General features: G+C 45.0%; 1 protein-coding gene across 1 annotated transcript in view; it reads right to left on the minus strand.

The window, feature by feature from the left end:
- MFAP5 (microfibril associated protein 5) overlaps positions 1-25841 on the minus strand; it is a 47913-nt gene extending 22072 nt beyond the window's left edge. The window contains exons 1-4 of the mRNA XM_070741869.1: positions 25769-25841; positions 25435-25497; positions 23089-23127; positions 21849-21887 (exon numbers count right to left, since the gene is read on the minus strand). Of these exons, the coding sequence (XP_070597970.1) occupies positions 21849-21887; positions 23089-23127; positions 25435-25495 (139 nt within the window). The 5' untranslated portion in view covers positions 25496-25497; positions 25769-25841. The remainder of the gene's footprint in view (positions 1-21848; positions 21888-23088; positions 23128-25434; positions 25498-25768) is intronic.
- Positions 25842-26934: the final 1093 nt, after the last annotated feature.

A 26934-nucleotide genomic window follows, 5' to 3' on the forward strand; every position in this document is an offset into this window, starting at 1 on the left:
GCCAGCCCGGCTACCTCCTCGAGCAGCAGAGGCATGGTTGTTGACATGCAGCTGGGAGGCAGGTACGTGAGCAACAAGCCCACCTGGATCCCTAAGTCCAACTTCACTAGGAGTGACTCACAGCCCGCAATCTCTGGAGCAACGAGTCTACGCAGGCAAAGGCTCTCCCTGGCTATAATAGCCACTCCTCCCCCCTTCCCTGGGGTTGAGGCTGATGCCATACCTGAAACCCAGCTGGGCAAATTTCAGAGAGAGGAACTCCTCCCTCTGGGCCCAGCCAGGTCTTGGTCACACATGCCAGGTTGGCCTCCTCATCCAGGATCAAATCCCGGATGAGGAGAGCTTTATTTACCACCGACCTGGCTTTGAGTAGCAGCAGACTGATCCCAGGGCCAGAATTACACTCGTCACCAGCACCCTGGGTTGAGCTCACGGAACCGGAACAAGGAATCGCTGATAAGCAGTGATCCCTCCTTCCCCTCGAATGGCTAGCTCCATGGATACCGCCATATCTGCCTCTCCCCAGCAGCACTATAATATTCTGACCCTCTGCCACTCCAGAGATAGGTGCACCCTCCCCACCTACCTCTCCTAGCTTTATTCTCTTCTCCTACTGGACGACATCAGGCAGCAGATGGCCAAATCAGAGGTTTAACTACTGTATTTGTTAAAATTCATTATAGGTTCTAACTGACTAAAAATGATAGATGCCATGGGGTGGTAGTGTGGTGAAGTGAGGGGATGTTTAACTTTTGCGTATCTGTAAGCATTCACACTGCCTGCTTGGTTCGGCTGCCATAGAAAAAGGGGGTGGAGGGAAGTTTGGGTTTTTGGGAGGTGGGAGAAGCTGCGCTGGAGATTTATTTATTTATTTATTTATTAGTTGGACTTGTATGCCGCCCCTCTCCGAAGACTCGGGGCGGCTCACAACAAGTAAAACAGTCACAACAATCCAATTAATTAAAATATTTAACGATTTAAGAAAACCCCATGTAATAGCAAACACACACACACAAACATACCATATATAAATTTAACGTGCCCAGGGGAGATGTTTAGTTTCCCCATGCCTGACGGCAAAGGTGGGTCTTAAGGAGTTTTCGGAAGGCAGGAAGAGTAGGGGCAGTTCTAATCTCCAGGGGGAGTTGGTTCCAGAGAGCCGGTGCCGCCACAGAGAAGGCTCTTCCCCTGGGACCCGCCAACCGGCATTGTTTAGTTGACGGGACCCGGAGAAGGCCCACTCTGTGGGACCTAATCGGTCGCTGGGATTCGTGCGGCAGGAGGCGGTCTCAGAGATATTCTGGTCCGATGCCATGAAGGGCTTTAAAGGTCATAACCAACACTTTGAATTGTGACCGGAAATTGATCGGCAGCCAATGCAGACTGCGGAGTGATGGTGAAACATGGGCATACCTAGGTAAGCCCATGACTGCTCTCGCAGCCGCATTCTGCACAATCTGAAGTTTCCGAACACTTTTCAAAGGTAGCCCCATGTAGAGAGGATTACAGTAGTCGAACCTCGAGGTGATGAGGGCATGAGTGACTGTGAGCAATGAGTCCCGGTCCAGATAGGGCCACAACTGGTGCATCAGGCGAACCTGGGCAAACGCCCCCCCCTCGCCACAACTGAGAGATGGTTTTCTAATGTGAGCTGTGGATCGAGGAGGACGCCCAAGTTGCGGACCCTCTCTGAGGGGGTCAATAATTCCCCCCCCAGGGTGATGGACGGACAGATGGAATTGTCCTTGGGAGGCAGAACCCACAGCCACTCCGTCTTATCCGGGTTGAGTTTGAGTCTGTTGACACCCATCCAGGCCCCAACAGCCTCCAGGCACCGGCACATCACTTCCACCGCTTCGTTGACTGGGCATGGGGTGGAGATGTAAAGCTGGGTATCATCGGCATATTGATGATACCTCACCCCATGTCCTTGGATGATCTCACCCAGCGGTTTCATGTAGATGTTAAATAGCAAGGGGGAGAGGACTGACCCCTGAGGCACCCCACAAGGGAGAGACCTCGGAGCCGACCTCTGACCCCCCACTAACACCGACTGCGACTGGTCAGAGAGGTAGGAGGAGAACCACTGGAGAACAGTGCCTCCCACCCCCAACCCCTCCAACCGGTGCAGAAGGATACCATGGTCGATGGTATCGAAAGCCGCTGAGAGATTGAGGAGCACCATGACAGAGGATAAACCCCTGTCCCGGTCCCACCAGAGGTCATCCATCAACGCGACCAAAGCGGTTTCCGTGCTGTAACCAGGCCTGAAACCTGACTGTCGGGGACCTAGATAATCGGCTTCTTCCAAGGACCGCTGGAGCTGGAGTGCCACCACCTTCTTGACAACCTTCCCCATAAAGGGAAGGTTGGAGACTGGACAATAGTTATTAAGTACGGCTGGGTCCAGGGAGGGCTTCTTGAGGAGGGGGCGCACGAGCGCTTCTTTATAGAATGTTGGAAAGACTCCCCTCCCCAAGGAAGCGTTGGTAATTTCCTGGGCCCAGCTCCGTGTCACCTCCCTGCTGGCCGAGACCAACCAGGAGGGACACGGATCCAGTAAACAGGTGGCAGAACTCACAGCTCCGATGGCCTTGTCCACTTCATCAGGTGTCACCAGATCAAACTCTTCCCAGACAGGTGGACAAGTACGTGCCCCAGTCACCTCGACTGACTCGTTGTCAGTCGACTCTGTTTTACAATTGGAGTCGAGGTCGGCCCGGATCTGAGCGACTTTATCAGCGAAAAACGTGTTAAACTCCTCGGCACTACTCTGCAAGGGCTCCCCAACTCCCCCCTGATTAAGAAGGGAGCGGGTCACCCTAAACAGAGCAGCCGGGTGGGATTCCGCTGATGCAATCAAGGCGGCATAGTACGCGCATCTTGCCGCTTTGAGCGCCACTTTGTAAGTCTTAATAAAAGCTCTTACAAGTGTTCGATCAGATTCAGACCTACTCTTCCTCCATCGCTTCTCTAGATGTCTCTTTTGGCGTTTCAACTCCCGGAGCTCCTCGTTGAACCATGGGGCTCTACGGGGTCTAGCGCCGTGGAGAGGTCGCAAAGGCGCAATCCGGTCAAGAGCCCCCGCCGCAGCCCTGTTCCAGGCCTCAGCGAGGGACTCCGCCGAGCTGTGGACGAGTGCCTCTGGAATAACCCCAAGCGCCGTCTGAAAGCCCTCTGGGTCCATCAGGCATCTGGGGCGGAACATCTTCATTTGTTCCGCCTCCCTGCGGGGAAGGATTGGAGCCAGGAAGTCAAGCCGTAGCAGAAAATGGTCTGACCATGACAAAGGCAACGCTTCTAATCCCCTTAGTCTCGGACCATTGCTCAATTGCTCGGAAAGGAATACCATGTCAGGTGCGTGCCCTCCCTCGTGAGTCGGACCCTGTACTACTTGAGTCAGGTCCATGGCTGTCATGGTGGCCATAAACTCCTGTGCCAACCCAGAGGTTTCGCCGAGTGACGGCAGGTTGAAGTCCCCCAGGACAATGAGTCCGGGGAACTCCACCGCCAACCCGGCTACCTCCTCGAGTAGCACAGGCAGGGCTTTTGACACGCAGCTGGGAGGCAGGTACGTGAGAAATAAGCCCACCTGAACCCCTAAGTCCAACTTCAGCAAGAGAGACTCGCAACCTGCAATTTCCGGAGCAATGAGTCTACGTAGGCAAAGGCTCTCCCTGGCTATAATAGCCACTCCTCCCCCCCTTCCCTGGGGTCGAGGTTGATGCCATATCTGAAACCCGGCTGGGCAAATTTCAGAGAGAGGGACACCTCCCTCCGGGCCCAGCCAGGTTTCAGTAATACAAGCCAGGTCGGCCTCCTCATCCAGGATCAGATCCCGGATGAGGAGAGCTTTATTTACCACTGACCTGGCATTGAGCAGCAGCAACCTGAGCCCAGGGCCAGAGTTACACTCATCACCAGTACCCAAGATTGGGCTCACAGAGCCGGAACAAGGGACCGTTATTAAACAATGGTCTCTCGTTCCCCTGGAATGGCTAACTCTGTGGCCCCCACCATATCTGCCTCTCCCCAGCAACACAGGGATATTCCGGCCCTCTGTCACCCCAGAGATCGGTGCCCCTTCCTCTCCTGTCTCCCGAGCGTCAGGTGGGCCAAACCTATCATTCATACTACTCACAATCATCTCATCCATACCGTACTCCCCCCCACCCCAACCATCACACTCATACCAATCATTCATTCCATGCACAAGATTAACTCTATTCCAATCATCCATTAATTAGCGAACCCTCCCAATATTAAAAAAGGATTAAATTAGTAATAGGTAAAAATGCTAATAAAATGTGGCACAATATAAATACATATAAATAGAAATATTCACAAAATTAATAATTAGTAGTATAAAATGGTAAAAGTGGTAAAATAGTAAAAATCAGATCTTAATACTAGTTATTAGTTAATCATCGGTTAATCAGTCGGTCCAGGTGAAGTGTCTTTGTATAGCTTCAATAAGTCTTAGATCTTAAAAGGATTTTAAAAGGTCTTTAAAAGCTGCTGTTTTTCCCCAGCCAGTCCACTAGGGGGCGTGGATCTTCAATAAAGTGCATAGAGGTCAGGGGGGGAGGGGGGGAACAGACAATGATAGTCATTTGCAAGTTCATATTAGCAATGTCCCAATTCCCAAGCAACCAGTTCCATCTTTCTCATTTCTCTTTCGTGATTTTATCGTCCAGCAGGTCCAACCGTCTATGCAGTCCTCCCATCCCACCCAACCCTCCCCCGGCACCAGCCGCTCTCACCCGCTGGCGCCATACAGGAAGGGGGGGATGGGGGGGAGTTATTATCCCAAATATACCCCGCTTGCAATTATCCTCCACAGGCAACAGGTCGCTCCCATCGTTCTTTCAGCACCTCCTTTCCTCCTTTCTCCTCCGGTGTTTCTCAAGTCTTGCGCAGGCACCTCCGCCATCTTCCGTGTCTCAGTCAATCACCCTTCGACGCCGCGATTTTTTCGGTGCCCACAGCACCCCCCCGGCCCCCACCGTCTCGGCACCATTCGATCCCATCTGTCGGGCTGGGTCGGGGGGCTCAGCCCGGCAGTCGCTCTGCCCCTTCTCGGCCGCCTCTCCTCCCTCCGGTGTTAAAGACTCCGCGCCAGGCACTGCCGCCATCCTCCGCGTCCCAGCTGTTTCCGCATCCCAGCTGGTCGCGCTGCAGTCACCCGCCGCCTCCGGCCTCAGTCTCGGAGCCCGGGGCTCCGCAGCTGGAGACACGGCACAGCAGCAACAGCAGACAACCTTCCATCCTGGGCCAGCATTTCCGATGACAAACCGTTGTTCAAGGGAGCGGCGGACCCACCATCTTCTATGCCATAAAGCTTCCTTGTAAATAGAGTATATAGAACCTTTCTCTCGGAGTCTTCCGGTGCATGTCTCTTCTTGTGTTTGATTAGGAGCCCAGGGAGGAAAGTTCTCATCAGGTACTGCTAGGTTACATGGACATGTTTACAGCTATCAAGGTCGATAGCTTCGATGGACCAGATGTGGAAGCCCAAATGGATGGTGTATCCACCTAACATCCTGGGACATTGGGATTGGATGATTTGCCCAGGGGGGTTATGAGGGGAGGGGTTTGGGATTATTTGTATATGCATTTACACACATTTTGCCTCAGATCTTACTTTCATTTTGTGGCTATCAGTTCTTGTCTAGTAAAAGCACTCATCTCTATTAACATGGAGTTGCAGTCTTTCTTCCCTGGATTTTGAATGGAAGCCCACCTGACATTATCTTTCTGAGAAACCTACAGTCTTTTTGTCCAGATACAGGAACGATCTTTTAATCATTTCCTGATCCTGAGGCTACATATATCTCAATGTCTACCCACAATTGAGACAATGCAAGGGCAGCTTAAGGTGCTACATACTAGAAGTAATATTTTCTTGTGTGTTAGGGTGTCACTTTGGTGATGACAATTTTGTGGCTTTGTTTGGTTCGGCTGAATTCCCATGGGACAACCTCTTCAATCTGATTCTTGGGAAACCTTTGGCTGCAGGGGAGAGCAAGTACTTCTATATTCTTTATTATGTAGAGTGGCCAACTGGTTAACCTGCAGATTTTGGAACTGATTCTGTATGTGCTGCATGTGCCAGACTTAACAAATGTAGAATTAAAAGTATTCCATTTGTGTGCTCCTATAATAGGGATGATAAACCTATAGCAAACATGTCAAAGATACCATGCCACAAAATTTTGGATGACACACTAGTGTTCACTAACACCCAATAATGACTAAAGCATGTCCCATTCTTATGTGACTTTCCAAGGCTGTAGAGAAGAGAATGGATATGTTCTGGAGCAGTCTTGAGAGCTTCCAAAAATTACACAAGTATGGGGTATGTTTTTGCCTCATATCCAGAGGCTACAGCGGTCACAAAAGAGCATTCTTTGAAGCCACTTTAATAAAGGCCACCAATAGCACCCTAGAGTAGCCACAGAGGCCTGTCAACAGAAAAGGACACGGTTTAAAAATAAGCAGTACATGGCAGATCCTTGAGAGCACTTGGCTGTGGACAATCATGCCATTCCCCAAGAATTACTTCTCTTGGGGAGGGGGGTGATCTTTTGGGGGTGGGATTCAGCTGTGGCACTAGTGCTGAACTTGAGGTTTGAGCCACTCTTCAGGCACAGCTTCAGCATTGGCAAGTACCATTTTTCAAGGTGGCCTAGATGGAGGTGAGGGGAGATAGAGAATTGTTTCTCTTTTGTTCAGAGGAACTGGGTGACATGCAGCGGGGTGAAGTTAAATTTTTGACATGCTAACCCAAAAGGTTCGCTATTGCATTCCTTATAGCCTGTTTTCTAAGGGAAGCCTCATCCCAATTGCAGACCTGATCTGAGGTTTTTAAGGTTTACAGCTCCTGCTAAAACTTCCCAGTCCTTGAAGAGAGACGGCACATACGGGAAATCCAAGAAACAAACAAACAAACAAACAAACATTCACAATTAACCCCCCTTTCTCAAACTTCAGCTCTTCAGCAGTTGCATAATGGATACAATTTGGATGGCATCTAGCTGGCAGCAAGAAATACTCAGACATTAAAGTTGTTTCTGTGGTTTTAAAAAATGCATACATGGAGTAACCAGAGTGTTGAGAATTGGGCAGAGCTGGAATTTCAGCTAAGGGAACTATCAATCACAGTTATTAGAAAGTTGAATGTTAAGCGGGGGTGGGTTTTTCTTACCTTCTCTACCGGTTTGGAATATGCGTGTCTTATCGAAATGGTGCATGTTACATCCAGATATTGACCCTCCGTGCTTTCAAGCAATGGCAACTGGGAAACTGATTTGGGGTGTGGCAAGCTGGCCATCACAACCGGTTCAGCAAACAGGGCTAAATTTTTGCTACCACTTCGCGTGAACCAATCTGAACTGTTAGCAACCCTATCACTGATGCTATTATTCATTTATTCATTTATTCATTTATTCATTTATTCATTTATTCATTTATTCATTTATTCATTTATTCATTTATTCATTTATTCATTTATTCATTTATTCATTTATTCATTTATTCATTTATTCATTTATTCATTTATTCATTTATTCATTTATTCATTCATTTATTTATCTATTTGATTTTTATGCCGCCCTTCTCCTGAAATTCAGGGCGGCTTACAACATGTTAGCAATAGCACTTTTTTTAACAGAGCTAGGCTATTGCCCCTACAATCTGGGTCCTCATTTTACCCACTTCGGAAGGATGGAAGGCTGAGTCAACCTTGAGCTGGTGATGAGATTTGAACCGCTGGCCTTCAGATCTACAAGTCAGCTTCAGTAGCCTGCAGTACAGCACTCTACCTGCTGCGCCACCCCGGCTCATACTGGGTTTAGGACACTTTGCCTCCGCCAGTTCGATGAAGCTCTTTCTTCCGCAGCAGCTGATAGGACACTGCATTATCTCCCTCGCCCAAAGGCCCCTAGCTCTTCGCCCCACCCCTTTCATCACAAAAATCCACATTCAGCCACAGCCTTTTGGCTACATGGGACACTTCACCACCATCCAATCAGAACAGTCCTAACAAAATGCTACTTTTGGAAGGAAAGAATGGGACAGTTTGCTCTTTCATACACACACACACCAGTTGAATGATAGAGATGGAAGGGGCCTCAGTGGCCATCTAGTCTGCCCCCCCTTCTCATTCAGGAGACTTACGGAATGATAGAGAGGGAAGGGGCCTCAGTGGCCATCTATTCTGACCCCCATTCTCATTCAGGATACTGTTACAGAATGATAGAGATGGAAGTGGCTATCTAGTCTGACCCCTATTCCCATTCAGGATACTTACAGAATGATAGAGAGGGAAGGGGCCTCAGTGGCTATCTAGTATGACCCCCCTTCTCATTCAGAAGACTTACAGAATGATAGTGAGGGAAGGGACCTCAGTGGCCATCTTGTCTGACCCTCCCTTCTCATTCAGGAAACTTACAGAATGATAGAGAGGGAAGGGGCCTCAGTGGCCATCTAGTCTGACCCACTTCTCATTCAGGATACTGTTACAGAATGATAGGGAGGGAAGGGACCTCAGTGGCCATCTAATATGACACACTTCTCATTCAAGAGACTATAACAGAATGATAGAGATGGAAGTGGCCATCTAGTCTGACCCCCATTCTCATTCAGGAGACTGTTACAGAATGATAGAGAGGGAAGGGACCTCAGTGGCCATCAAGTCTGACACACTTCTCATTCAAGAGACTATATCAGAATGATACAGATTGAAGTGGCCATCTAGTCTGTCACACTTCTCATTCAAGAGACTATAACAGAATGATAGAGATGGAAGTGGCCATCTAGTCTGACCCCCATTCTCATTCAGGAGACTTACAGAATGATAGAGAGGGAAGGGACCTCAGTGGCCATCTAGTCTGACCCCCTTCTCATTCAGGAGACTGTTACAGAATGAGAGAGAGGGAAGGGACCTCAGTGGCCATCTAGTCTGACCTACTTCTCATTCAGGAGACTGTTAAAGATTGATAGAGAGGGAAGGGACCTCAGTGGCCATCTAGTCTGACACACTTCTCATTCAAGAGACTATATCAGAATGATAGAGATGGCAATGGCCATCTAGTCTGACCCCCATTCTCATTCAGGAGACTGTTACAGAATGATAGAGAGGGAAGAGACCTCAGTGGCCATCTAATCTGACCCACTTCTCATTCAGGAGACTGTTACAGAATGATAGAGATGGAAGTAGCCATCTAGTCTGACCCCTTTCTCATTCATGAGACTGTTACAGAATGATAGAGAGGGAAGTGGCCATCTAGTCTGACCCCCATTCTCATTCAGGAGACTTACAGAATGATACAGATTGAAGTGGCCATCTAGTCTGTCACACTTCTCATTCAAGAGACTATAACAGAATGATAGAGATGGAAGTGGCCATCTAGTCTGACCCCCATTCTCATTCAGGAGACTTACAGAATGATAGAGAGGGAAGGGACCTCAGTGGCCATCTAGTCTGACCCCCTTCTCATTCAGGAGACTGTTACAGAATGAGAGAGAGGGAAGGGACCTCAGTGGCCATCTAGTCTGACCTACTTCTCATTCAGGAGACTGTTAAAGATTGATAGAGAGGGAAGGGACCTCAGTGGCCATCTAGTCTGACACACTTCTCATTCAAGAGACTATATCAGAATGATAGAGATGGCAATGGCCATCTAGTCTGACCCCCATTCTCATTCAGGAGACTGTTACAGAATGATAGAGAGGGAAGAGACCTCAGTGGCCATCTAATCTGACCCACTTCTCATTCAGGAGACTGTTACAGAATGATAGAGATGGAAGTAGCCATCTAGTCTGACCCCTTTCTCATTCATGAGACTGTTACACATTGATAGAGATGGAAGTGGCCATCTAGTCTGACCCCCTTCTCATTCAGGAAACTGTTACAGAATGATAGAGAGGGAAGGGACCTCAGTGGCCATCTAGTCTGACCCACTCTCATTCAGGAGACTGTTACACATTGATAGAGATGGAAGTGGCCATCTAGTCTGACCCCCTTCTCATTCAGGAGACGGTTACAGAATGATAGAGAGGGAAGGGACTTCAGTGGCCATCTAATCTGACCCACTTCTCATTCAGGATACTGTTACAGAATGATAGAGATGGAAGTGGCTATCTAGTCTGACCCCTCTTCTCATTCAGGAGACTTACAGAATGATAGAGAGGGAAGGGGCCTCAGTGGCTATCTAGTATGACCCCCCCTTCTCATTCAGGAGACTTACAGAATGATAGAGAGGGAAGGGGCCTCAGTGGCCATCTAGTCTGACCCACTTCTCATTCAGGATACTGTTACAGAATGATAGGAAGGGACCTCAGTGGCCATCTAATCTGACACACTTCTCATTCAAGAGACTATAACAGAATGATAGAGATGGAAGTGGCCATCTAGTCTGACCCCCATTCTCATTCAGGAGACTGTTACAGAATGATAGAGAGGGAAGGGACCTCAGTGGCCATCAAGTCTGACACACTTCTCATTCAAGAGACTATATCAGAATGATAGAGATTGAAGTGGCCATCTAGTCTGTCACACTTCTCATTCAAGAGACTATAACAGAATGATAGAGATGGAAGTGGCCATCTAGTCTGACCCCCATTCTCATTCAGGAGACTTACAGAATGATAGAGAGGGAAGGGACCTCAGTGGCCATCTAGTCTGACCCCTTCTCATTCAGGAGACTGTTACAGAATGAGAGAGAGGGAAGGGACCTCAGTGGCCATCAAGTCTGACCTACTTCTCATTCGGGAGACTGTTAAAGATTGATAGAGAGGGATGGGACCTCAGTGGCCATCTAGTCTGACCCCCTTCTCATTCAGGAGACTGTTACAGAATGAGAGAGAGGGAAGGGACCTCAGTGGCCATCTAGTCTGACCTACTTCTCATTCAGGAGACTGTTAAAGATTGATAGAGAGGGAAGGGACCTCAGTGGCCATCAAGTCTGACACACTTCTCATTCAAGAGACTATATCAGAATGATAGAGATTGAAGTGGCCATCTAGTCTGTCACACTTCTCATTCAAGAGACTATAACAGAATGATAGAGATGGAAGTGGCCATCTAGTCTGACCCCCATTCTCATTCAGGAGACTTACAGAATGATAGAGAGGGAAGGGACCTCAGTGGCCATCTAGTCTGACCCCCTTCTCATTCAGGAGACTGTTACAGAATGAGAGAGAGGGAAGGGACCTCAGTGGCCATCTAGTCTGACCTACTTCTCATTCAGGAGACTGTTAAAGATTGATAGAGAGGGATGGGACCTCAGTGGCCATCTAGTCTGACACACTTCTCATTCAAGAGACTATATCAGAATGATAGAGATGGCAATGGCCATCTAGTCTGACCCCCATTCTCATTCAGGAGACTGTTACAGAATGATAGAGAGGGAAGGGACCTCAGTGGCCATCTAGTCTGTCACACTTCTCATTCAAGAGACTATATCAGAATGATAGAGATGGAAGTGGCCATCTAGTCTGACCCCCATTCTCATTTAGGAGACTGTTACAGAATGATAGAGAGGGAAGGGACTTCAGTGGCCATCTAATGTGACCCACTTCTCATTCAGGAGACTGTTACAGAATGATAGAGATGGAAGTAGCCATCTAGTCTGACCCCTTTCTCATTCATGAGACTGTTACAGAATGATAGAGAGAGAAGGGACCTCAGTGGCCATCTAGTCTGACCCACTCTCATTCAGGAGACTGTTACACATTGATAGAGATGGAAGTGGCCATCTAGTCTGACCCCCTTCTCATTCAGGAGACTGTTACAGAATGATAGAGAGGGAAGGGACTTCAGTGGCCATCTAATCTGACCCACTTCTCATTCAGGATACTGTTACAGAATGATAGAGATGGAAGTGGCTATCTAGTCTTACCCCTCTTCTCATTCAGGAGACTTACAGAATGATAGAGAGGGAAGGGGCCTCAGTGGCTATCTAGTATGAAGTATGACCCCCCTTCTCATTCAGAAGACTTACAGAATGATAGAGAGGGAAGGGACCTCAGTGGCCATCTTGTCTGACCCCCCCTTCTCATTCAGGAGACTTACAGAATGATAGAGAGGGAAGGGGCCTCAGTGGCCATCTAGTCTGACCCACTTCTCATTCAGGATACTGTTACAGAATGATAGGAAGGGACCTCAGTGGCCATCTAATCTGACACACTTCTCATTCAAGAGACTATAACAGAATGATAGAGATGGAAGTGGCCATCTAGTCTGACCCCCATTCTCATTCAGGAGACTGTTACAGAATGATAGAGAGGGAAGGGACCTCAGTGGCCATCAAGTCTGACACACTTCTCATTCAAGAGACTATATCAGAATGATAGAGATTGAAGTGGCCATCTAGTCTGTCACACTTCTCATTCAAGAGACTATAACAGAATGATAGAGATGGAAGTGGCCATCTAGTCTGACCCCCATTCTCATTCAGGAGACTTACAGAATGATAGAGAGGGAAGGGACCTCAGTGGCCATCTAGTCTGACCCCTTCTCATTCAGGAGACTGTTACAGAATGAGAGAGAGGGAAGGGACCTCAGTGGCCATCTAGTCTGACCTACTTCTCATTCGGGAGACTGTTAAAGATTGATAGAGAGGGATGGGACCTCAGTGGCCATCTAGTCTGACCCCCTTCTCATTCAGGAGACTGTTACAGAATGAGAGAGAGGGAAGGGACCTCAGTGGCCATCTAGTCTGACCTACTTCTCATTCAGGAGACTGTTAAAGATTGATAGAGAGGGAAGGGACCTCAGTGGCCATCAAGTCTGACACACTTCTCATTCAAGAGACTATATCAGAATGATAGAGATTGAAGTGGCCATCTAGTCTGTCACACTTCTCATTCAAGAGACTATAACAGAATGATAGAGATGGAAGTGGCCATCTAGTCTGACCCCCATTCTCATTCAGGAGACTTACAGAATGATAGAGAGGGAAAGGACCTCAGTGGCCATCTAGTCTGACCCCCTTCTCATTCAGGAGACTGTTACAGAATGAGAGAGAGGGAAGGGACCTCAGTGGCCATCTAGTCTGACCTACTTCTCATTCAAGAGACTATATCAGAATGATAGAGATGGCAATGGCCATCTAGTCTGACCCCCATTCTCATTCAGGAGACTGTTACAGAATGATAGAGAGGGAAGGGACCTCAGTGGCCATCTAGTCTGTCACACTTCTGATTCAAGAGACTATATCAGAATGATAGAGATGGAAGTGGCCATCTAGTCTGACCCCCATTCTCATTTAGGAGACTGTTACAGAATGATAGAGAGGGAAGGGACTTCAGTGGCCATCTAATGTGACCCACTTCTCATTCAGGAGACTGTTACAGAATGATAGAGATGGAAGTAGCCATCTAGTCTGACCCCTTTCTCATTCATGAGACTGTTACAGAATGATAGAGAGGGAAGGGACCTCAGTGGCCATCTAGTCTGACCCACTCTCATTCAGGAGACTGTTACACATTGATAGAGATGGAAGTGGCCATCTAGTCTGACCCCCTTCTCATTCAGGAGACTGTTACAGAATGATAGAGAGGGAAGGGACTTCAGTGGCCATCTAATCTGACCCACTTCTCATTCAGGATACTGTTACAGAATGATAGAGATGGAAGTGGCTATCTAGTCTTACCCCTCTTCTCATTCAGGAGACTTACAGAATGATAGAGAGGGAAGGGGCCTCAGTGGCTATCTAGTATGAAGTATGACCCCCCTTCTCATTCAGAAGACTTACAGAATGATAGAGAGGGAAGGGACCTCAGTGGCCATCTTGTCTGACCCCCCCTTCTCATTCAGGAGACTTACAGAATGATAGAGAGGGAAGGGGCCTCAGTGGCCATCTAGTCTGACCCACTTCTCATTCAGGATACTGTTACAGAATGATAGGAAGGGACCTCAGTGGCCATCTAATCTGACACACTTCTCATTCAAGAGACTATAACAGAATGATAGAGATGGAAGTGGCCATCTAGTCTGACCCCCATTCTCATTCAGGAGACTGTTACAGAATGATAGAGAGGGAAGGGACCTCAGTGGCCATCAAGTCTGACACACTTCTCATTCAAGAGACTATATCAGAATGATAGAGATTGAAGTGGCCATCTAGTCTGTCACACTTCTCATTCAAGAGACTATAACAGAATGATAGAGATGGAAGTGGCCATCTAGTCTGACCCCCATTCTCATTCAGGAGACTTACAGAATGATAGAGAGGGAAGGGACCTCAGTGGCCATCTAGTCTGACCCCTTCTCATTCAGGAGACTGTTACAGAATGAGAGAGAGGGAAGGGACCTCAGTGGCCATCTAGTCTGACCTACTTCTCATTCGGGAGACTGTTAAAGATTGATAGAGAGGGATGGGACCTCAGTGGCCATCTAGTCTGACCCCCTTCTCATTCAGGAGACTGTTACAGAATGAGAGAGAGGGAAGGGACCTCAGTGGCCATCTAGTCTGACCTACTTCTCATTCAGGAGACTGTTAAAGATTGATAGAGAGGGAAGGGACCTCAGTGGCCATCAAGTCTGACACACTTCTCATTCAAGAGACTATATCAGAATGATAGAGATTGAAGTGGCCATCTAGTCTGTCACACTTCTCATTCAAGAGACTATATCAGAATGATAGAGATTGAAGTGGCCATCTAGTCTGTCACACTTCTCATTCAAGAGACTATAACAGAATGATAGAGATGGAAGTGGCCATCTAGTCTGACCCCCATTCTCATTCAGGAGACTTACAGAATGATAGAGAGGGAAAGGACCTCAGTGGCCATCTAGTCTGACCCCCTTCTCATTCAGGAGACTGTTACAGAATGAGAGAGAGGGAAGGGACCTCAGTGGCCATCTAGTCTGACCTACTTCTCATTCAAGAGACTATATCAGAATGATAGAGATGGCAATGGCCATCTAGTCTGACCCCCATTCTCATTCAGGAGACTGTTACAGAATGATAGAGAGGGAAGGGACCTCAGTGGCCATCTAGTCTGTCACACTTCTCATTCAAGAGACTATATCAGAATGATAGAGATGGAAGTGGCCATCTAGTCTGACCCCCATTCTCATTTAGGAGACTGTTACAGAATGATAGAGAGGGAAGGGACTTCAGTGGCCATCTAATGTGACCCACTTCTCATTCAGGAGACTGTTACAGAATGATAGAGATGGAAGTAGCCATCTAGTCTGACCCCTTTCTCATTCATGAGACTGTTACAGAATGATAGAGAGGGAAGGGACCTCAGTGGCCATCTAGTCTGACCCACTCTCATTCAGGAGACTGTTACACATTGATAGAGATGGAAGTGGCCATCTAGTCTGACCCCCTTCTCATTCAGGAGACTGTTACAGAATGATAGAGAGGGAAGGGACTTCAGTGGCCATCTAATCTGACCCACTTCTCATTCAGGATACTGTTACAGAATGATAGAGATGGAAGTGGCTATCTAGTCTTACCCCTCTTCTCATTCAGGAGACTTACAGAATGATAGAGAGGGAAGGGGCCTCAGTGGCTATCTAGTATGAAGTATGACCCCCCTTCTCATTCAGAAGACTTACAGAATGATAGAGAGGGAAGGGACCTCAGTGGCCATCTTGTCTGACCCCCCCTTCTCATTCAGGATACTTACAGAATGATAGAGAGGTAAGGGGCCTCAGTGGCCATCTAGTCTGACCCACTTCTCATTCAGGATACTGTTACAGAATGATAGGAAGGGACCTCAGTGGCCATCTAATCTGACACACTTCTCATTCAAGAGACTATAACAGAATGATAGAGATGGAAGTGGCCATCTAGTCTGACCCCCATTCTCATTCAGGAGACTGTTACAGAATGATAGAGAGGGAAGGGACTTCAGTGGCCATCAAGTCTGACACACTTCTCATTCAAGAGACTATATCAGAATGATAGAGATTGAAGTGGCCATCTAGTCTGTCACACTTCTCATTCAAGAGACTATAACAGAATGATAGAGATGGAAGTGGCCATCTAGTCTGACCCCCATTCTCATTCAGGAGACTTACAGAATGATAGAGAGGGAAGGGACCTCAGTGGCCATCTAGTCTGACCCCCTTCTCATTCAGGAGACTGTTACAGAATGAGAGAGAGGGAAGGGACCTCAGTGGCCATCTAGTCTGACCTACTTCTCATTCAGGAGACTGTTAAAGATTGATAGAGAGGGAAGGGACCTCAGTGGTCATCTAGTCTGTCACACTTCTCATTCAAGAGACTATATCAGAATGATAGAGATGGAAGTGGCCATCTAGTCTGACCCCCATTCTCATTCAGGAGACTGTTACCGAATGATAGAGAGGGAAGGGACTTCAGTGGCCATCTAGTCTGTCACATTTCTCATTCAAGAGACTATATCAGAATGATAGAGATGGAAGTGGCCATCTAGTCTGACCCCCATTCTCATTAAGGAGACTGTTACAGAATGATAGAGAGGGAAGGGACTTCAGTGGCCATCTAATCTGACCCACTTCTCATTCAGGAGATTGTTACAGAATGATAGAGATGGAAGTAGCCATCTAGTCTGACCCCTTTCTCATTCGGGAGACTGTTACAGAATGATAGAGAGGGAGGGGACCTCAGTGGCCATCTAGTCTGACCCACTCTCATTCAGGAGACTGTTACACATTGATAGAGATGGAAGTGGCCATCTAGTCTGACCCCCTTCTCATTCAGGAGACTGTTACAGAATGATAGAGAGGGAAGGGACCTCAGTGGCCATCTAGTCTGACCCCCAGCTCAAGCAGGGGAATGGAGGGGACCTCAGAGGCCATCTAGTCTGACCCCCAGCTCAAGCAGGAGAATGAAACAGAATGATAGAGATTGAGGGGATCTCAGAATCCATCTAGTCTAACCCCCAGCTCAAGCAGGAGAATGAAACAGAATGATAGAGAGGGAGGAGACCTCAGAGACCATCTAGTCCAACCCACTTCGCAAGCAGGAGAATTGGTCTTCCAGTCAAATTCATGGGCTGCTAAATTGGCTGGTGCAACTCCTTGCCTCACAACAAGCTAATCTTTTAAAAGCTAATTTGGGGATCCAATCAGAGCAGTCCTCTCAAAAGAGGGGTGGGAGAGAGAAGTAGGTAGCATTCTCTTAGCGAAGGACAGATGTGAAGTTACTGGTTACTGTCTGGGGCGCCTTTATGACCTGCTCCTCATAGTAATCTTTGGAATTTTTATGAAGCGTGGAGCACTTATGACAAAAGAAAGCGTCAAGAGAGGCAAAACCTCAGAGGCCCCAGAAGTGGGGGTAGGGGGCCACCCCCACCCTACACCCATACACATTTAACAAGAGTTGGAAGGGACCTTGGTGGTCATCCAGTCCCACCCCGTCCTTCCACCCATACACATTTGACAAATTCTGACCTGCTAAATTGTCTGGCGGAACACACTGCTACATGGTCCTCTCTCAAACTCCCTTTGCATTTCTCTCTCTCTCTCTCTCTCTCTCTCTCTCTCTCTCTCTCTCTCTCTCTCTCTCTCCAGGGTCCCTTCCAACACTTGTTAATTTGTTTGGGAATCTGTAGATGTCACCGACTTGAGAAGGCGGTTGGACTAGATGACCACCAAGGTCCCTTCCATCTCTCTGATTCTGTAGAAAGCTGCTTGAGAAGGGGGTTGGACTAGATGATCTCTATGATTCTAGATGACCTCCTTAAGGTCCCATCCAATTCTGTAAGGGTCACCTGCTTGAGAACGGGGTTGGACTAGATGCCCTCTAGTTTGTTTTGTTATAACCGCTTGTTCCTTTTGCATCTGCCTCGAGGCATCATAAAAATTCCACAGATAATCATGATGAGCAGGTCATAAAAGGGCCCCAGACAGCAATCAGTCTTCATTTCTGTCCTTTGCTGAGAGAATGCTACCTAGTTCTCTCTCCCACCCCTCTTTTGTGACGACCAATCTGATTGGAATATGGAATCGGATAGATATGGAATTAAAATCACCAAGTACAGAATTTAATTATTAAAAAAAGAGCATGTGGTAAACTGTTCCCATATCTCCTTGAAATGCTAATTGTTTTAGGAAACTCCTGGGTTTTTTTAATGTGATATATGGTAAAGGGTTCATCAGGTCCATTGCCCCAACTAAATGTGACCAGGTAGGCCAATTTATAGAATCATAACTCCTATATTTTTCTCATTCTTTTGTTAATTCCTGTTTCTTTGATGACGATGAGCTTTTTGGTGATTTTAATTCCATATTTATTGATGGGATAACTTTTGTTGAAAACAAAAGTTCATTGCTGCTGATAATGTTTGTGTGTGTGTGTGTGTGTGTGTGTGTGTGTGTGTGTGAAAGAGCTCCCAAGCCCCCACACACTTTGGGGACTCTCCACATGAACGCAGAAGAAGGCATGGGATTGTCTAGATGCCCAGTGTATGAACAGACCTCTCTCTCTACAAACAGGAAAGGTTCATTAGCCTCCCCAAGTTTTTCCCCACAAAGCCCCTTGCCCCCCCACTTTGGGGACCCATGCCTCTTTTCACCCCTCCTTCATTCGTCTTGAGGGTTCCCAGAAGTGGGATGGGGAGGGGGCTTTGGGAGCTCTTTCACACACACATAAACACACCCACACCTACCAATTCAACTCAGAACCCCTCTTCAAGCAGGAAACTGATACAGAGTCATAGAGATGGATGGTACCTCAGAGGCCATCTAGTCCAGCCCTCTTCACAAGCAGGAGAATTGGTCTTCCAGTCAAATTTCTGGGCTGCTAAATTGGCTGGTGGAACTCCCTGCTTCGCAACAAGCTAATCCTTAAAAAGCTAATTTGGGAAGCCAATCAGATTGGTGCTCACAAAAGAGGGGTGGGAGAGAGAGCTAGGTAGCATTCTCCTAGCAAAGGACAGAAGTGAAGGCTGGTTGCTGTCTGGGTACCCTTTATGACCTGCTCATCATGATTATCTGTGGAATTTTTGTGATGCCTTGAGGCAGATGCAAAAGGAACAAGCGGTTATGACAAAACAAACTAGAGGAAACATAGAAACATAGAAGTCTGACGGCAGAAAAAGACCTCATGGTCCATCTAGTCTGCCCTTATACTATTTTCTGTATTTTATCTTAGGATGGATATATGTTTATCCCAGGCATGCTTAAATTCGGTTACTGTGGATTTATCTACCACGTCTGCTGGAAGTTTGTTCCAAGGATCTACTACTCTTTCAGTAAAATAATATTTTCTCATGTTGCTTTTGATCTTTCCCCCAACTAACTTCAGATTGTGTCCCCTTGTTCTTGTGTTCACTTTCCTATTAAAAACACTTCCCTCCTGAACCTTATTTAACCCTTTAATATATTTAAATGTTTCGATCATGTCCCCCCTTTTCCTTCTGTCCTCCAGACTATACAGATTGAGTTCATTAAGTCTTTCCTGATACGTTTTATGCTTAAGACCTTCCACCATTCTTCTAGTCCAACCCCCTTCTCAAGCAGGTGACCCTTACAGAATTGGATGGGACCTTAAGGAGGTCATCTAGAATCATAGAGATCATCTAGTCCAACCCCCTTCTCAAACAGCTTTCTACAGAATCAGAGAGATGGAAGGGACCACAGAGGTCATCTAGTCCAACCGCCTTCTCAAGTCAGTGACATCTACAGATTCCCAAACAAATTAACAAGTGTTGGAAGGGACCCTGGAGAGAGAGAGGGAGAGAGAGAGAGAGAGAAATGCAAAGGAAGTTTGAGAGAGAACCATGTAGCAGTGTGTTCCGCTGGACAATTTAGCTGGTCAGAATTTGTCAAATGTGAATGGGTGGAAGGACGGGGTGGGACTGGATGACCACCAAGGTCCCTTCCAACTCTTGTTAAATGTGTAAGGGTGGAGGCCAGGGGTGGCCCCCTACCCCCACTTCTGGGGCCTCCGAGTTTTTGCCTCTCTCGACACTTTCTTTTGTCATAAATGCTCCACGTATCATAAAAATTCCAAAGATTACCATGAGGAGCAGGTCATAAAGGGGCCCCAGACAGTAACCCGTAACTTCACATCTTTCCTTCGCTAAGAGAATGCTATCTAGCTCTCTCTCCCACCTCTTTTTTGAGAGGACTGCTCTAATTGGGTTCCCAAATTAGCTTTTAAAGGATTAGCTCGTTGTGAGGCAAGGAGTTCCACCAGTCAATTTAGCAGCCCATGAATTTGACTGGCAGACCAATTCTCCTGCTTGCAAAGAGGGTTGGACTAGATGGTCTCTGAGGTCTCCTCCATCTCTATCATTCTGTTTCATTCTCCTGCTTGAGCTGGAGGTCAGACTAGATGGCATCTGAGGTCCCTTCCATCTCTATCATTCTGTTTCATTCTCCTGCTTGAGCTGGGGGTCAGACTAGATGGCCTCTGAGGTCCCCTCCATTCTCCTGCTTGAGCTGGGGGTCAGACTAGATGGCCACTGAGGTCCCTTCCCTCTCTATCATTCTGTAAATCTCCTGAATGAGAAGGGGGGTCAGACTAGATGGCCACTGAGGCCCCTTCCATCTCTATCATTCAACTGGTGTGTGGGTGTGTGTGTATGAAAGAGCAAATTGTCCTATTCTTTCCTTCCAAAAGTAGCATTTTGTTAGAACTGTTCTGATTGGATCGTGGCGAAGTGTCCCATGTGGCCAAAAGGCTGTGGCTGAATGTGGATTTTTGTGACGAAAGGGCTGGGGTGAATAGCTAGGGCTCTTTTGGCGAGGGAGATAATGCAGTGTCCTATCAGCTGCTGTGGAAGAAAGAGCTTCATCCAACTGGTGGAGGCAAAAAGTCCCATCCCCTATAGCAAAGCAGATATGTGGATGTGGCTATTCATTGTACCATAAGTCATCTCTTCCTGAGCTTGTCAGGGAATCTGTTATTAGGACAAATAGCAGCTGGCAGGCACAATGGAGGTGGGGGTGAGGGTGGGATTAATGATGAAACAGCACAAAGCATTGCTCAACCCTTCTGCACATGTGTCATCTGTAACAGCTCCAGAAAGGAGAGTTCATCCATATTTTAAAATAGTGCAACAAATAATAGGTATCTGGAAAGTGGGTAGTTGTATTGTACACTGGGAGCACCACACTGAGTAACCTTCTTCACAAACTGACAATTATTTTTAACCAGGTTATAGGTAAGGTTTGTTTTAAAGTATCCTGTTGAACAAGTGACAGACCTAGGAAAGAGATTAGTCAGGGTTGTGCATTTCTTGTTTGTAAGTAGAACTGATGATTCTGTTAAAGCTAAGTCTTCAAAACAGTGATCCACTTAAATAACTGTCAGGTATAGGGGAAGATGCAGGCATGAGAGACCCAGAGTTCATTCAACTTGAATCTTCATCACAGAAAACTTTAAAGAAGAGACTGGATATCCACATATCTGGAATAGTATAGGATAGTGATGGCGAATCTTTTCCAGTCCATATGCCCAAAGTGTGCACACGCGAATGCATCTGTGCACATGTGAACCCCCAAAATGTAATGCGTGTGCAGCCCCCAATATGCACCCCACCCATTGCATGTGCCCTCCCCTGTGCATGACACAAGGCACATGCAGCCCTCCCCCAGGCATGTATGGCAGAGACCCAAAGACCAGCTGGCTGGTGGGAGGCAAATGCGCATGTGTGGCATAGCTGAACGGGGGCAGCAGCTTGTGTGCCCCGACATGCCATAGGTTTGCCATCACGGATATAGGATCTCCTGCTTTTGCAGAGAGTTGGACTAAAAAATGTTCAAGATTCCTTCCAGCTCTGTTTTCTGTGATTCTGTTAAACTGCATATTTTGAAAGCCATACAAGTAGTAAATGCAGTATATAAGTCAGCCCTAATGCTTACCATAGATGTAGAAAAAGTAGGAAGAACCTACCTAAGGCATTGTCTGGATCTGTGGGTGATTCCAGAGGCCCTGAAACGAGACAATGGGCTGAATCAACTGTTGCACAATAATACAGCAGTGATAGCAATGCACATCTGACTAGCATGTTAGCATATTTAGATGTGTTTATGAAAACTTATTCCCATTCTCACGTTGTTGTGTTAGGAAAGCTCTACTTTTTTAAAATTCTGAAATGCATCTAGAATATCCATGTTTTTGTATTGCAAGTAACTCCTGATCTGACTGAGAAAAATAGAATAAAGGCAGCATGAAAGGAAAGGATGAAAGAAAAAAGGAGTGGAGTAAGAGAGGAATTGGTATCTTCTCCAAATCATGTATGCCAAGACCCTTTGGAAGAACCTATGATATAAATGATGCAAAGATTTATATTGCAAATATGCCTGGGACAGACTGATGAAAAAAATGAGTCACCTTAACCACAATTTGTGAATAAAAATTTAAAAAAATAAAAAAGAGAATAAAGCTTTTAATCACTTGGATGATTAAGATACACTGTGTAGTTACAAGAGGATAAAGTGGATTAAGAAATGGATTATGAAACTTGGAGAAAAAAATGAGTTCATCCTCCAGCTAAGCCTGATGGAAACCACAAATTTAGTAGCAATTTTTAGCCAAAAATTCCATTGATAGGGAAAAGCTTTGATCTTTAACAGTTTGACCAACTTCAGTTCAGACCTCCAAATGTATCAATTGTAGGAAACAGAGCAGATAGTATGAGAGAATATAGAGTAACTGCCCCTATTTTCAACTCAGAGTTCTGAACAAATTTATGGATTTACATTGAAGCCAAACCCATAATTCTTCAGAATGAAGGATTCGGTGATTTGAACCACTGTTTAAAAAATATGTGTGTTTGTGTGTGTGTGGGGGGGGGGGGGGTTGTGAGTCTTGATTTCTGGTGATTGCCTAAATTAGTACCTGAAGTTTTCTTGGCAAGTTTTTTTTTAGAAATGGTTGCCATTGCCTCCTTCCTGGGGCTGGGAGAAAGTGACTGACCTAAAATCATCCAGCTGGATTTGTGCCTACAGCAGACTAGAACTCCGAATATCTGGATTTCTAGCTTGATGCCTTAGCCACTATATCAAAGTATCTACATTATATAATAAACAAACAAATATCAAAGAGGTTAATATTATGTATGAAATTAGATCAGAATTGCTATATAGTCACACATCAACTTAAGCATTAGTATAAAACCAGTCAAACATACCTGGTGTTGTTTGAGAAACAACTTCCAGCAAAAGCCACTCTAAATAGAAAGGAAAAAAAGTTATTTCTTATTTGTATACATAAACATGAACATAAAATACATGAACGTAAAATAATTTTATATTCTTATGTTTTTATGTTAACAAAAAAGCCATGTTTCTTTCCCCTACTTTTTGGGTTATAGAACTATGTTTTCAGGTTGGTTAAAGAAGTATTATCTTAGCATTGTAATCCCATTATTGGTTTTCATTGTATAGAATTTAACTTTCACAGTAAACTGTAGGGTCTGGATCAGGGAGCTGAAAGGAACAACATCGATTCCAAGATACCTAGAAAATATCATAGTTAAAGCTATATATGACATAGAGGACTGGGCTGGACCCTTATAATTTATTTTTTCTTTACATTAAAATATCTGTTAACAGGAGGATGAGTTTACTCATTTTATGAGGGGAAAGCATAGTGGGAAAATGTGTTAATTCTCTCTACTCTTTGCTACTTGCAAAAGAAAGAAAGTGGTCAATGATCATGACCACAATATATAATGATGGCAAAAGACATAATTTCCTTGTTAATAATTGTTTGATGGCCATATACTTACGAGAGTAAATTTCTCTAATCAAAATTAGCATAACTGCAGAGTAAAATATCATAGCTTCTTCTCCCTATCTCAGTAATGGTTGCCAAACATAAAAAGTCTCCATATCTATGTTGAATTTTGAAGAAAAAACAATTTTGAATTGTGTAACAATTTTGTTGTTAGGTGATTCAGCCCATAATATTCTAGTAGTTAAATTAACACTGAATAGAAGCAGAGGGTGGGGGCAATTTGAAATGTTCATATTTGGCAAATAGAAGCAGGCTTAGTCACTTTTGAGGTGCTATAATTTCTTTGGGTTATCTGCCAGTGTGGCTTTTTCCCAACTCAAATGTCATTGTCTACACCTTTAAAAATAAATATTTATTAAAATCACCAAAGAGCTTTCAGCTCCAAAAAACAAAAAACATATTCAGCAAAGATATCCTGGAAACTATTACTCCTCAGAAAAGACATTTTGTTGGGCATGTATAGGCACTACTTATTCTGGATAGGGTAAAATTAAAAAGCAGATTTCTGTTTGAGAATTCAGAATTAGCAAAAAAAAAACCACAGCTATATAGTGCTTTAGATCAATTAATCATCCTATGTCCTTGCATGAATAATTTTAGTTGTTATTGATTGAAAAAATCTAAAGCCTTTTCTATTTGAAATTTCCAGCCATCCCATGGAACAGGTGCCATTGATTCCTTAGAAAAAAAATTCTTAAAATAAATACCGGTTATACTTAAAGCTCATATACAGTTAATTTAAAATATGTCTATGAGTTTAATAGAATAGAATAGAATAGAATAGAATAGAATAGAATAGAATAGAATAGATTTTTTATTGGCCAAGTGTGATTGGACACACAAGGAATTTGTCTTGGTGCATATGCTCTCAACGTACATAAAATAAAATATACATTTGTCAAGAATCATGTGATATTAATTAATCATTAATATCTGAGACAACACAGCACAAATGAAGCAATAGAGGCAACACAAGGAGGATTTACACATTACATTAAATTATGGTTTATTTACGAAGATTTCTTGAATAACCTACCATTGGGGTAATAAATTTGTTAATGCATTAAAAATGTTTTATAAACCAAAATATCATGGCTCACACAAAGTTCTAAGTCAAATCAAACAAGGCACATTATGAACAAACTTAACTTGTGAACTCAGTCACAGTTATAATTTAAAGATACAAATTCACAGCCATACAGGACCCCAACTTAATGCCCACTAGATTTCTTTTCCCTACAGAATCTGTTGGGAAAAGTTAATGTATATTACTTGTAAGATGCAAATAACAGAGAGCTTTTTCTTGGAATCTCAATAACTGCTGACTGTTTCATTTCAGTTTGTAACAAAATAAATGGTAACTGATAATTCATTTGAGGTGATTTGGTATAAACACACATTATATAAGCTCACAAGTTTATCTAAGGAAGATTGGTGCTCTTGCAGGTAAGGCTCAGACTGTGTAAACATTTTGCCTCCTTCACATTTTGTGCAGGGAAGTGGAGAGATGATATCATAGTCCACATGGACTTTCCAATCTTTCAATCCATCATTTTTCCTACCATAGAAACTACACTGAAGAGAAAAGACAGCTGCTCCATAATCTGTAGTTTAGTAATTCTACAAATCCTGCCTCTGGTAGTCCAACTTAAACTATATATATATATATATACCATTAGTTAACACAGATTTAAGTTGGAAGATAAGTGTTGTACTTTGCCAGTGTTACACTACTCACCAGATGGCAGGACAACTATAGTTAGGAGGCACAGCAACATCTGAGTTCCACAGGCCACCATCCCTGCAAAATGAGAAAGAAAGAAAATAAATGGAAGTTCCTTACCTACATTTTACATATCCTTCCCTTGCACAACAGCAATGGAAGGTTCCTTAATCTCCCTTCTCAGCTGCTCAACTATTCCAAATGAAAACCAAATAATTTGAGTTGAAGATAAACTACATTCCTTTCCATAGTTCTATCCATTTTTCCCTGATTTTCATTGTCAATTTTATTAGCATTTTCTCCTACAAAAATCATCCTCTGTTTTGGGGAAACAACCCTCTCCACTCACTGCTGTTCAGGAACTCTGCTTCTTTTCACTGCAGAATGCAGATGTGTTTATTTTCTCTTCAACTAATCCTCTATTTTGGCCAGAGTTTCTAACCACTCCCAATGTTTTTATTTGGCTTGTCTTCAAAATTTAATTAAGAAAAGTTATAAAGTTTCAATGTCATCATCCCAATGGAATGAGGAGAAAAGTGGGGGGGGGGGGGGGGGGAGACATCTTTCCTACCATGATCTCATTCCAGAATTTATTGTAACTGCAAAGACTTCAGCGCCTCCTATTCCCACTGGATGAAAAATGGACAGGAATGGAGTCTCACTGTCTCCCTAACATGCATGTCCTGGTTCACCCTGCTCTTGGAACAGTGAAGAAGCATTTATTTTTTCCAGGGAAATTCTCTCCTACACAACCATAACCCTTTCCCTGAAAAAAAACATACAAATCAACCATAATAAGTCTTAAGACAGGAGAAGAAGCCATAGCCAAGCAGTAGATCGAACAGACAAATAAAATGTTACCAATTTTAATCATAATTAATGTTTTACTTTCACAGAGACTATTATTGGAAATTGCCATCTTAGGCATCAACATGTTTTGGGGTCAGAGAATTATTCTTCCCATCTTGGTTTACAACATTATTTATTTATTTATTTATTTATTTATTTATTTATTTATTTATTTATTTATTTATTTATTTATTATTTGGATTTGTATGCCGCCCCTCTCCGAAGACTCGGGGCGGCTCACAACAAGTGAAAAACAATCCAATACAATCCAATTAATTAAAATATTATGAGTTTAAGAAAATCCCCTATACTAACATACACACATACAGGCATACCATATATAACTTCAACGTGCCCAGGGGGAGATGTTTAGTTTCCCCATGCCTGACGGCAAAGGTGGGTTTTTGAGGAGTTTACGGAAGGCAGGAAGAGTAGGGGCAGTTCTGATCTCCGGGGGGAGTTGGTTCCAGAGGGCCGGTGCCGCCACAGAGAAGGGCTCTCCCCCTGGGGGCCCGCCAACTGGCATTGTTTAGTTGACGGGACCCGGAGGAGGCCCACTCTGTGGGACCGAATCGGTCGCTGGGATTCGTGCGGCAGAAGGCGGTCTCGGAGATATTCTGGTCCAGTGCCATGAAGGGCTTTAAAGGTCATAACCAACACTTTGAA

The sequence above is a fragment of the Erythrolamprus reginae genome, chromosome 2 (genome assembly GCF_031021105.1).
Source record: "Erythrolamprus reginae isolate rEryReg1 chromosome 2, rEryReg1.hap1, whole genome shotgun sequence".
Classification (NCBI taxonomy): domain Eukaryota; kingdom Metazoa; phylum Chordata; class Lepidosauria; order Squamata; family Dipsadidae; genus Erythrolamprus; species Erythrolamprus reginae.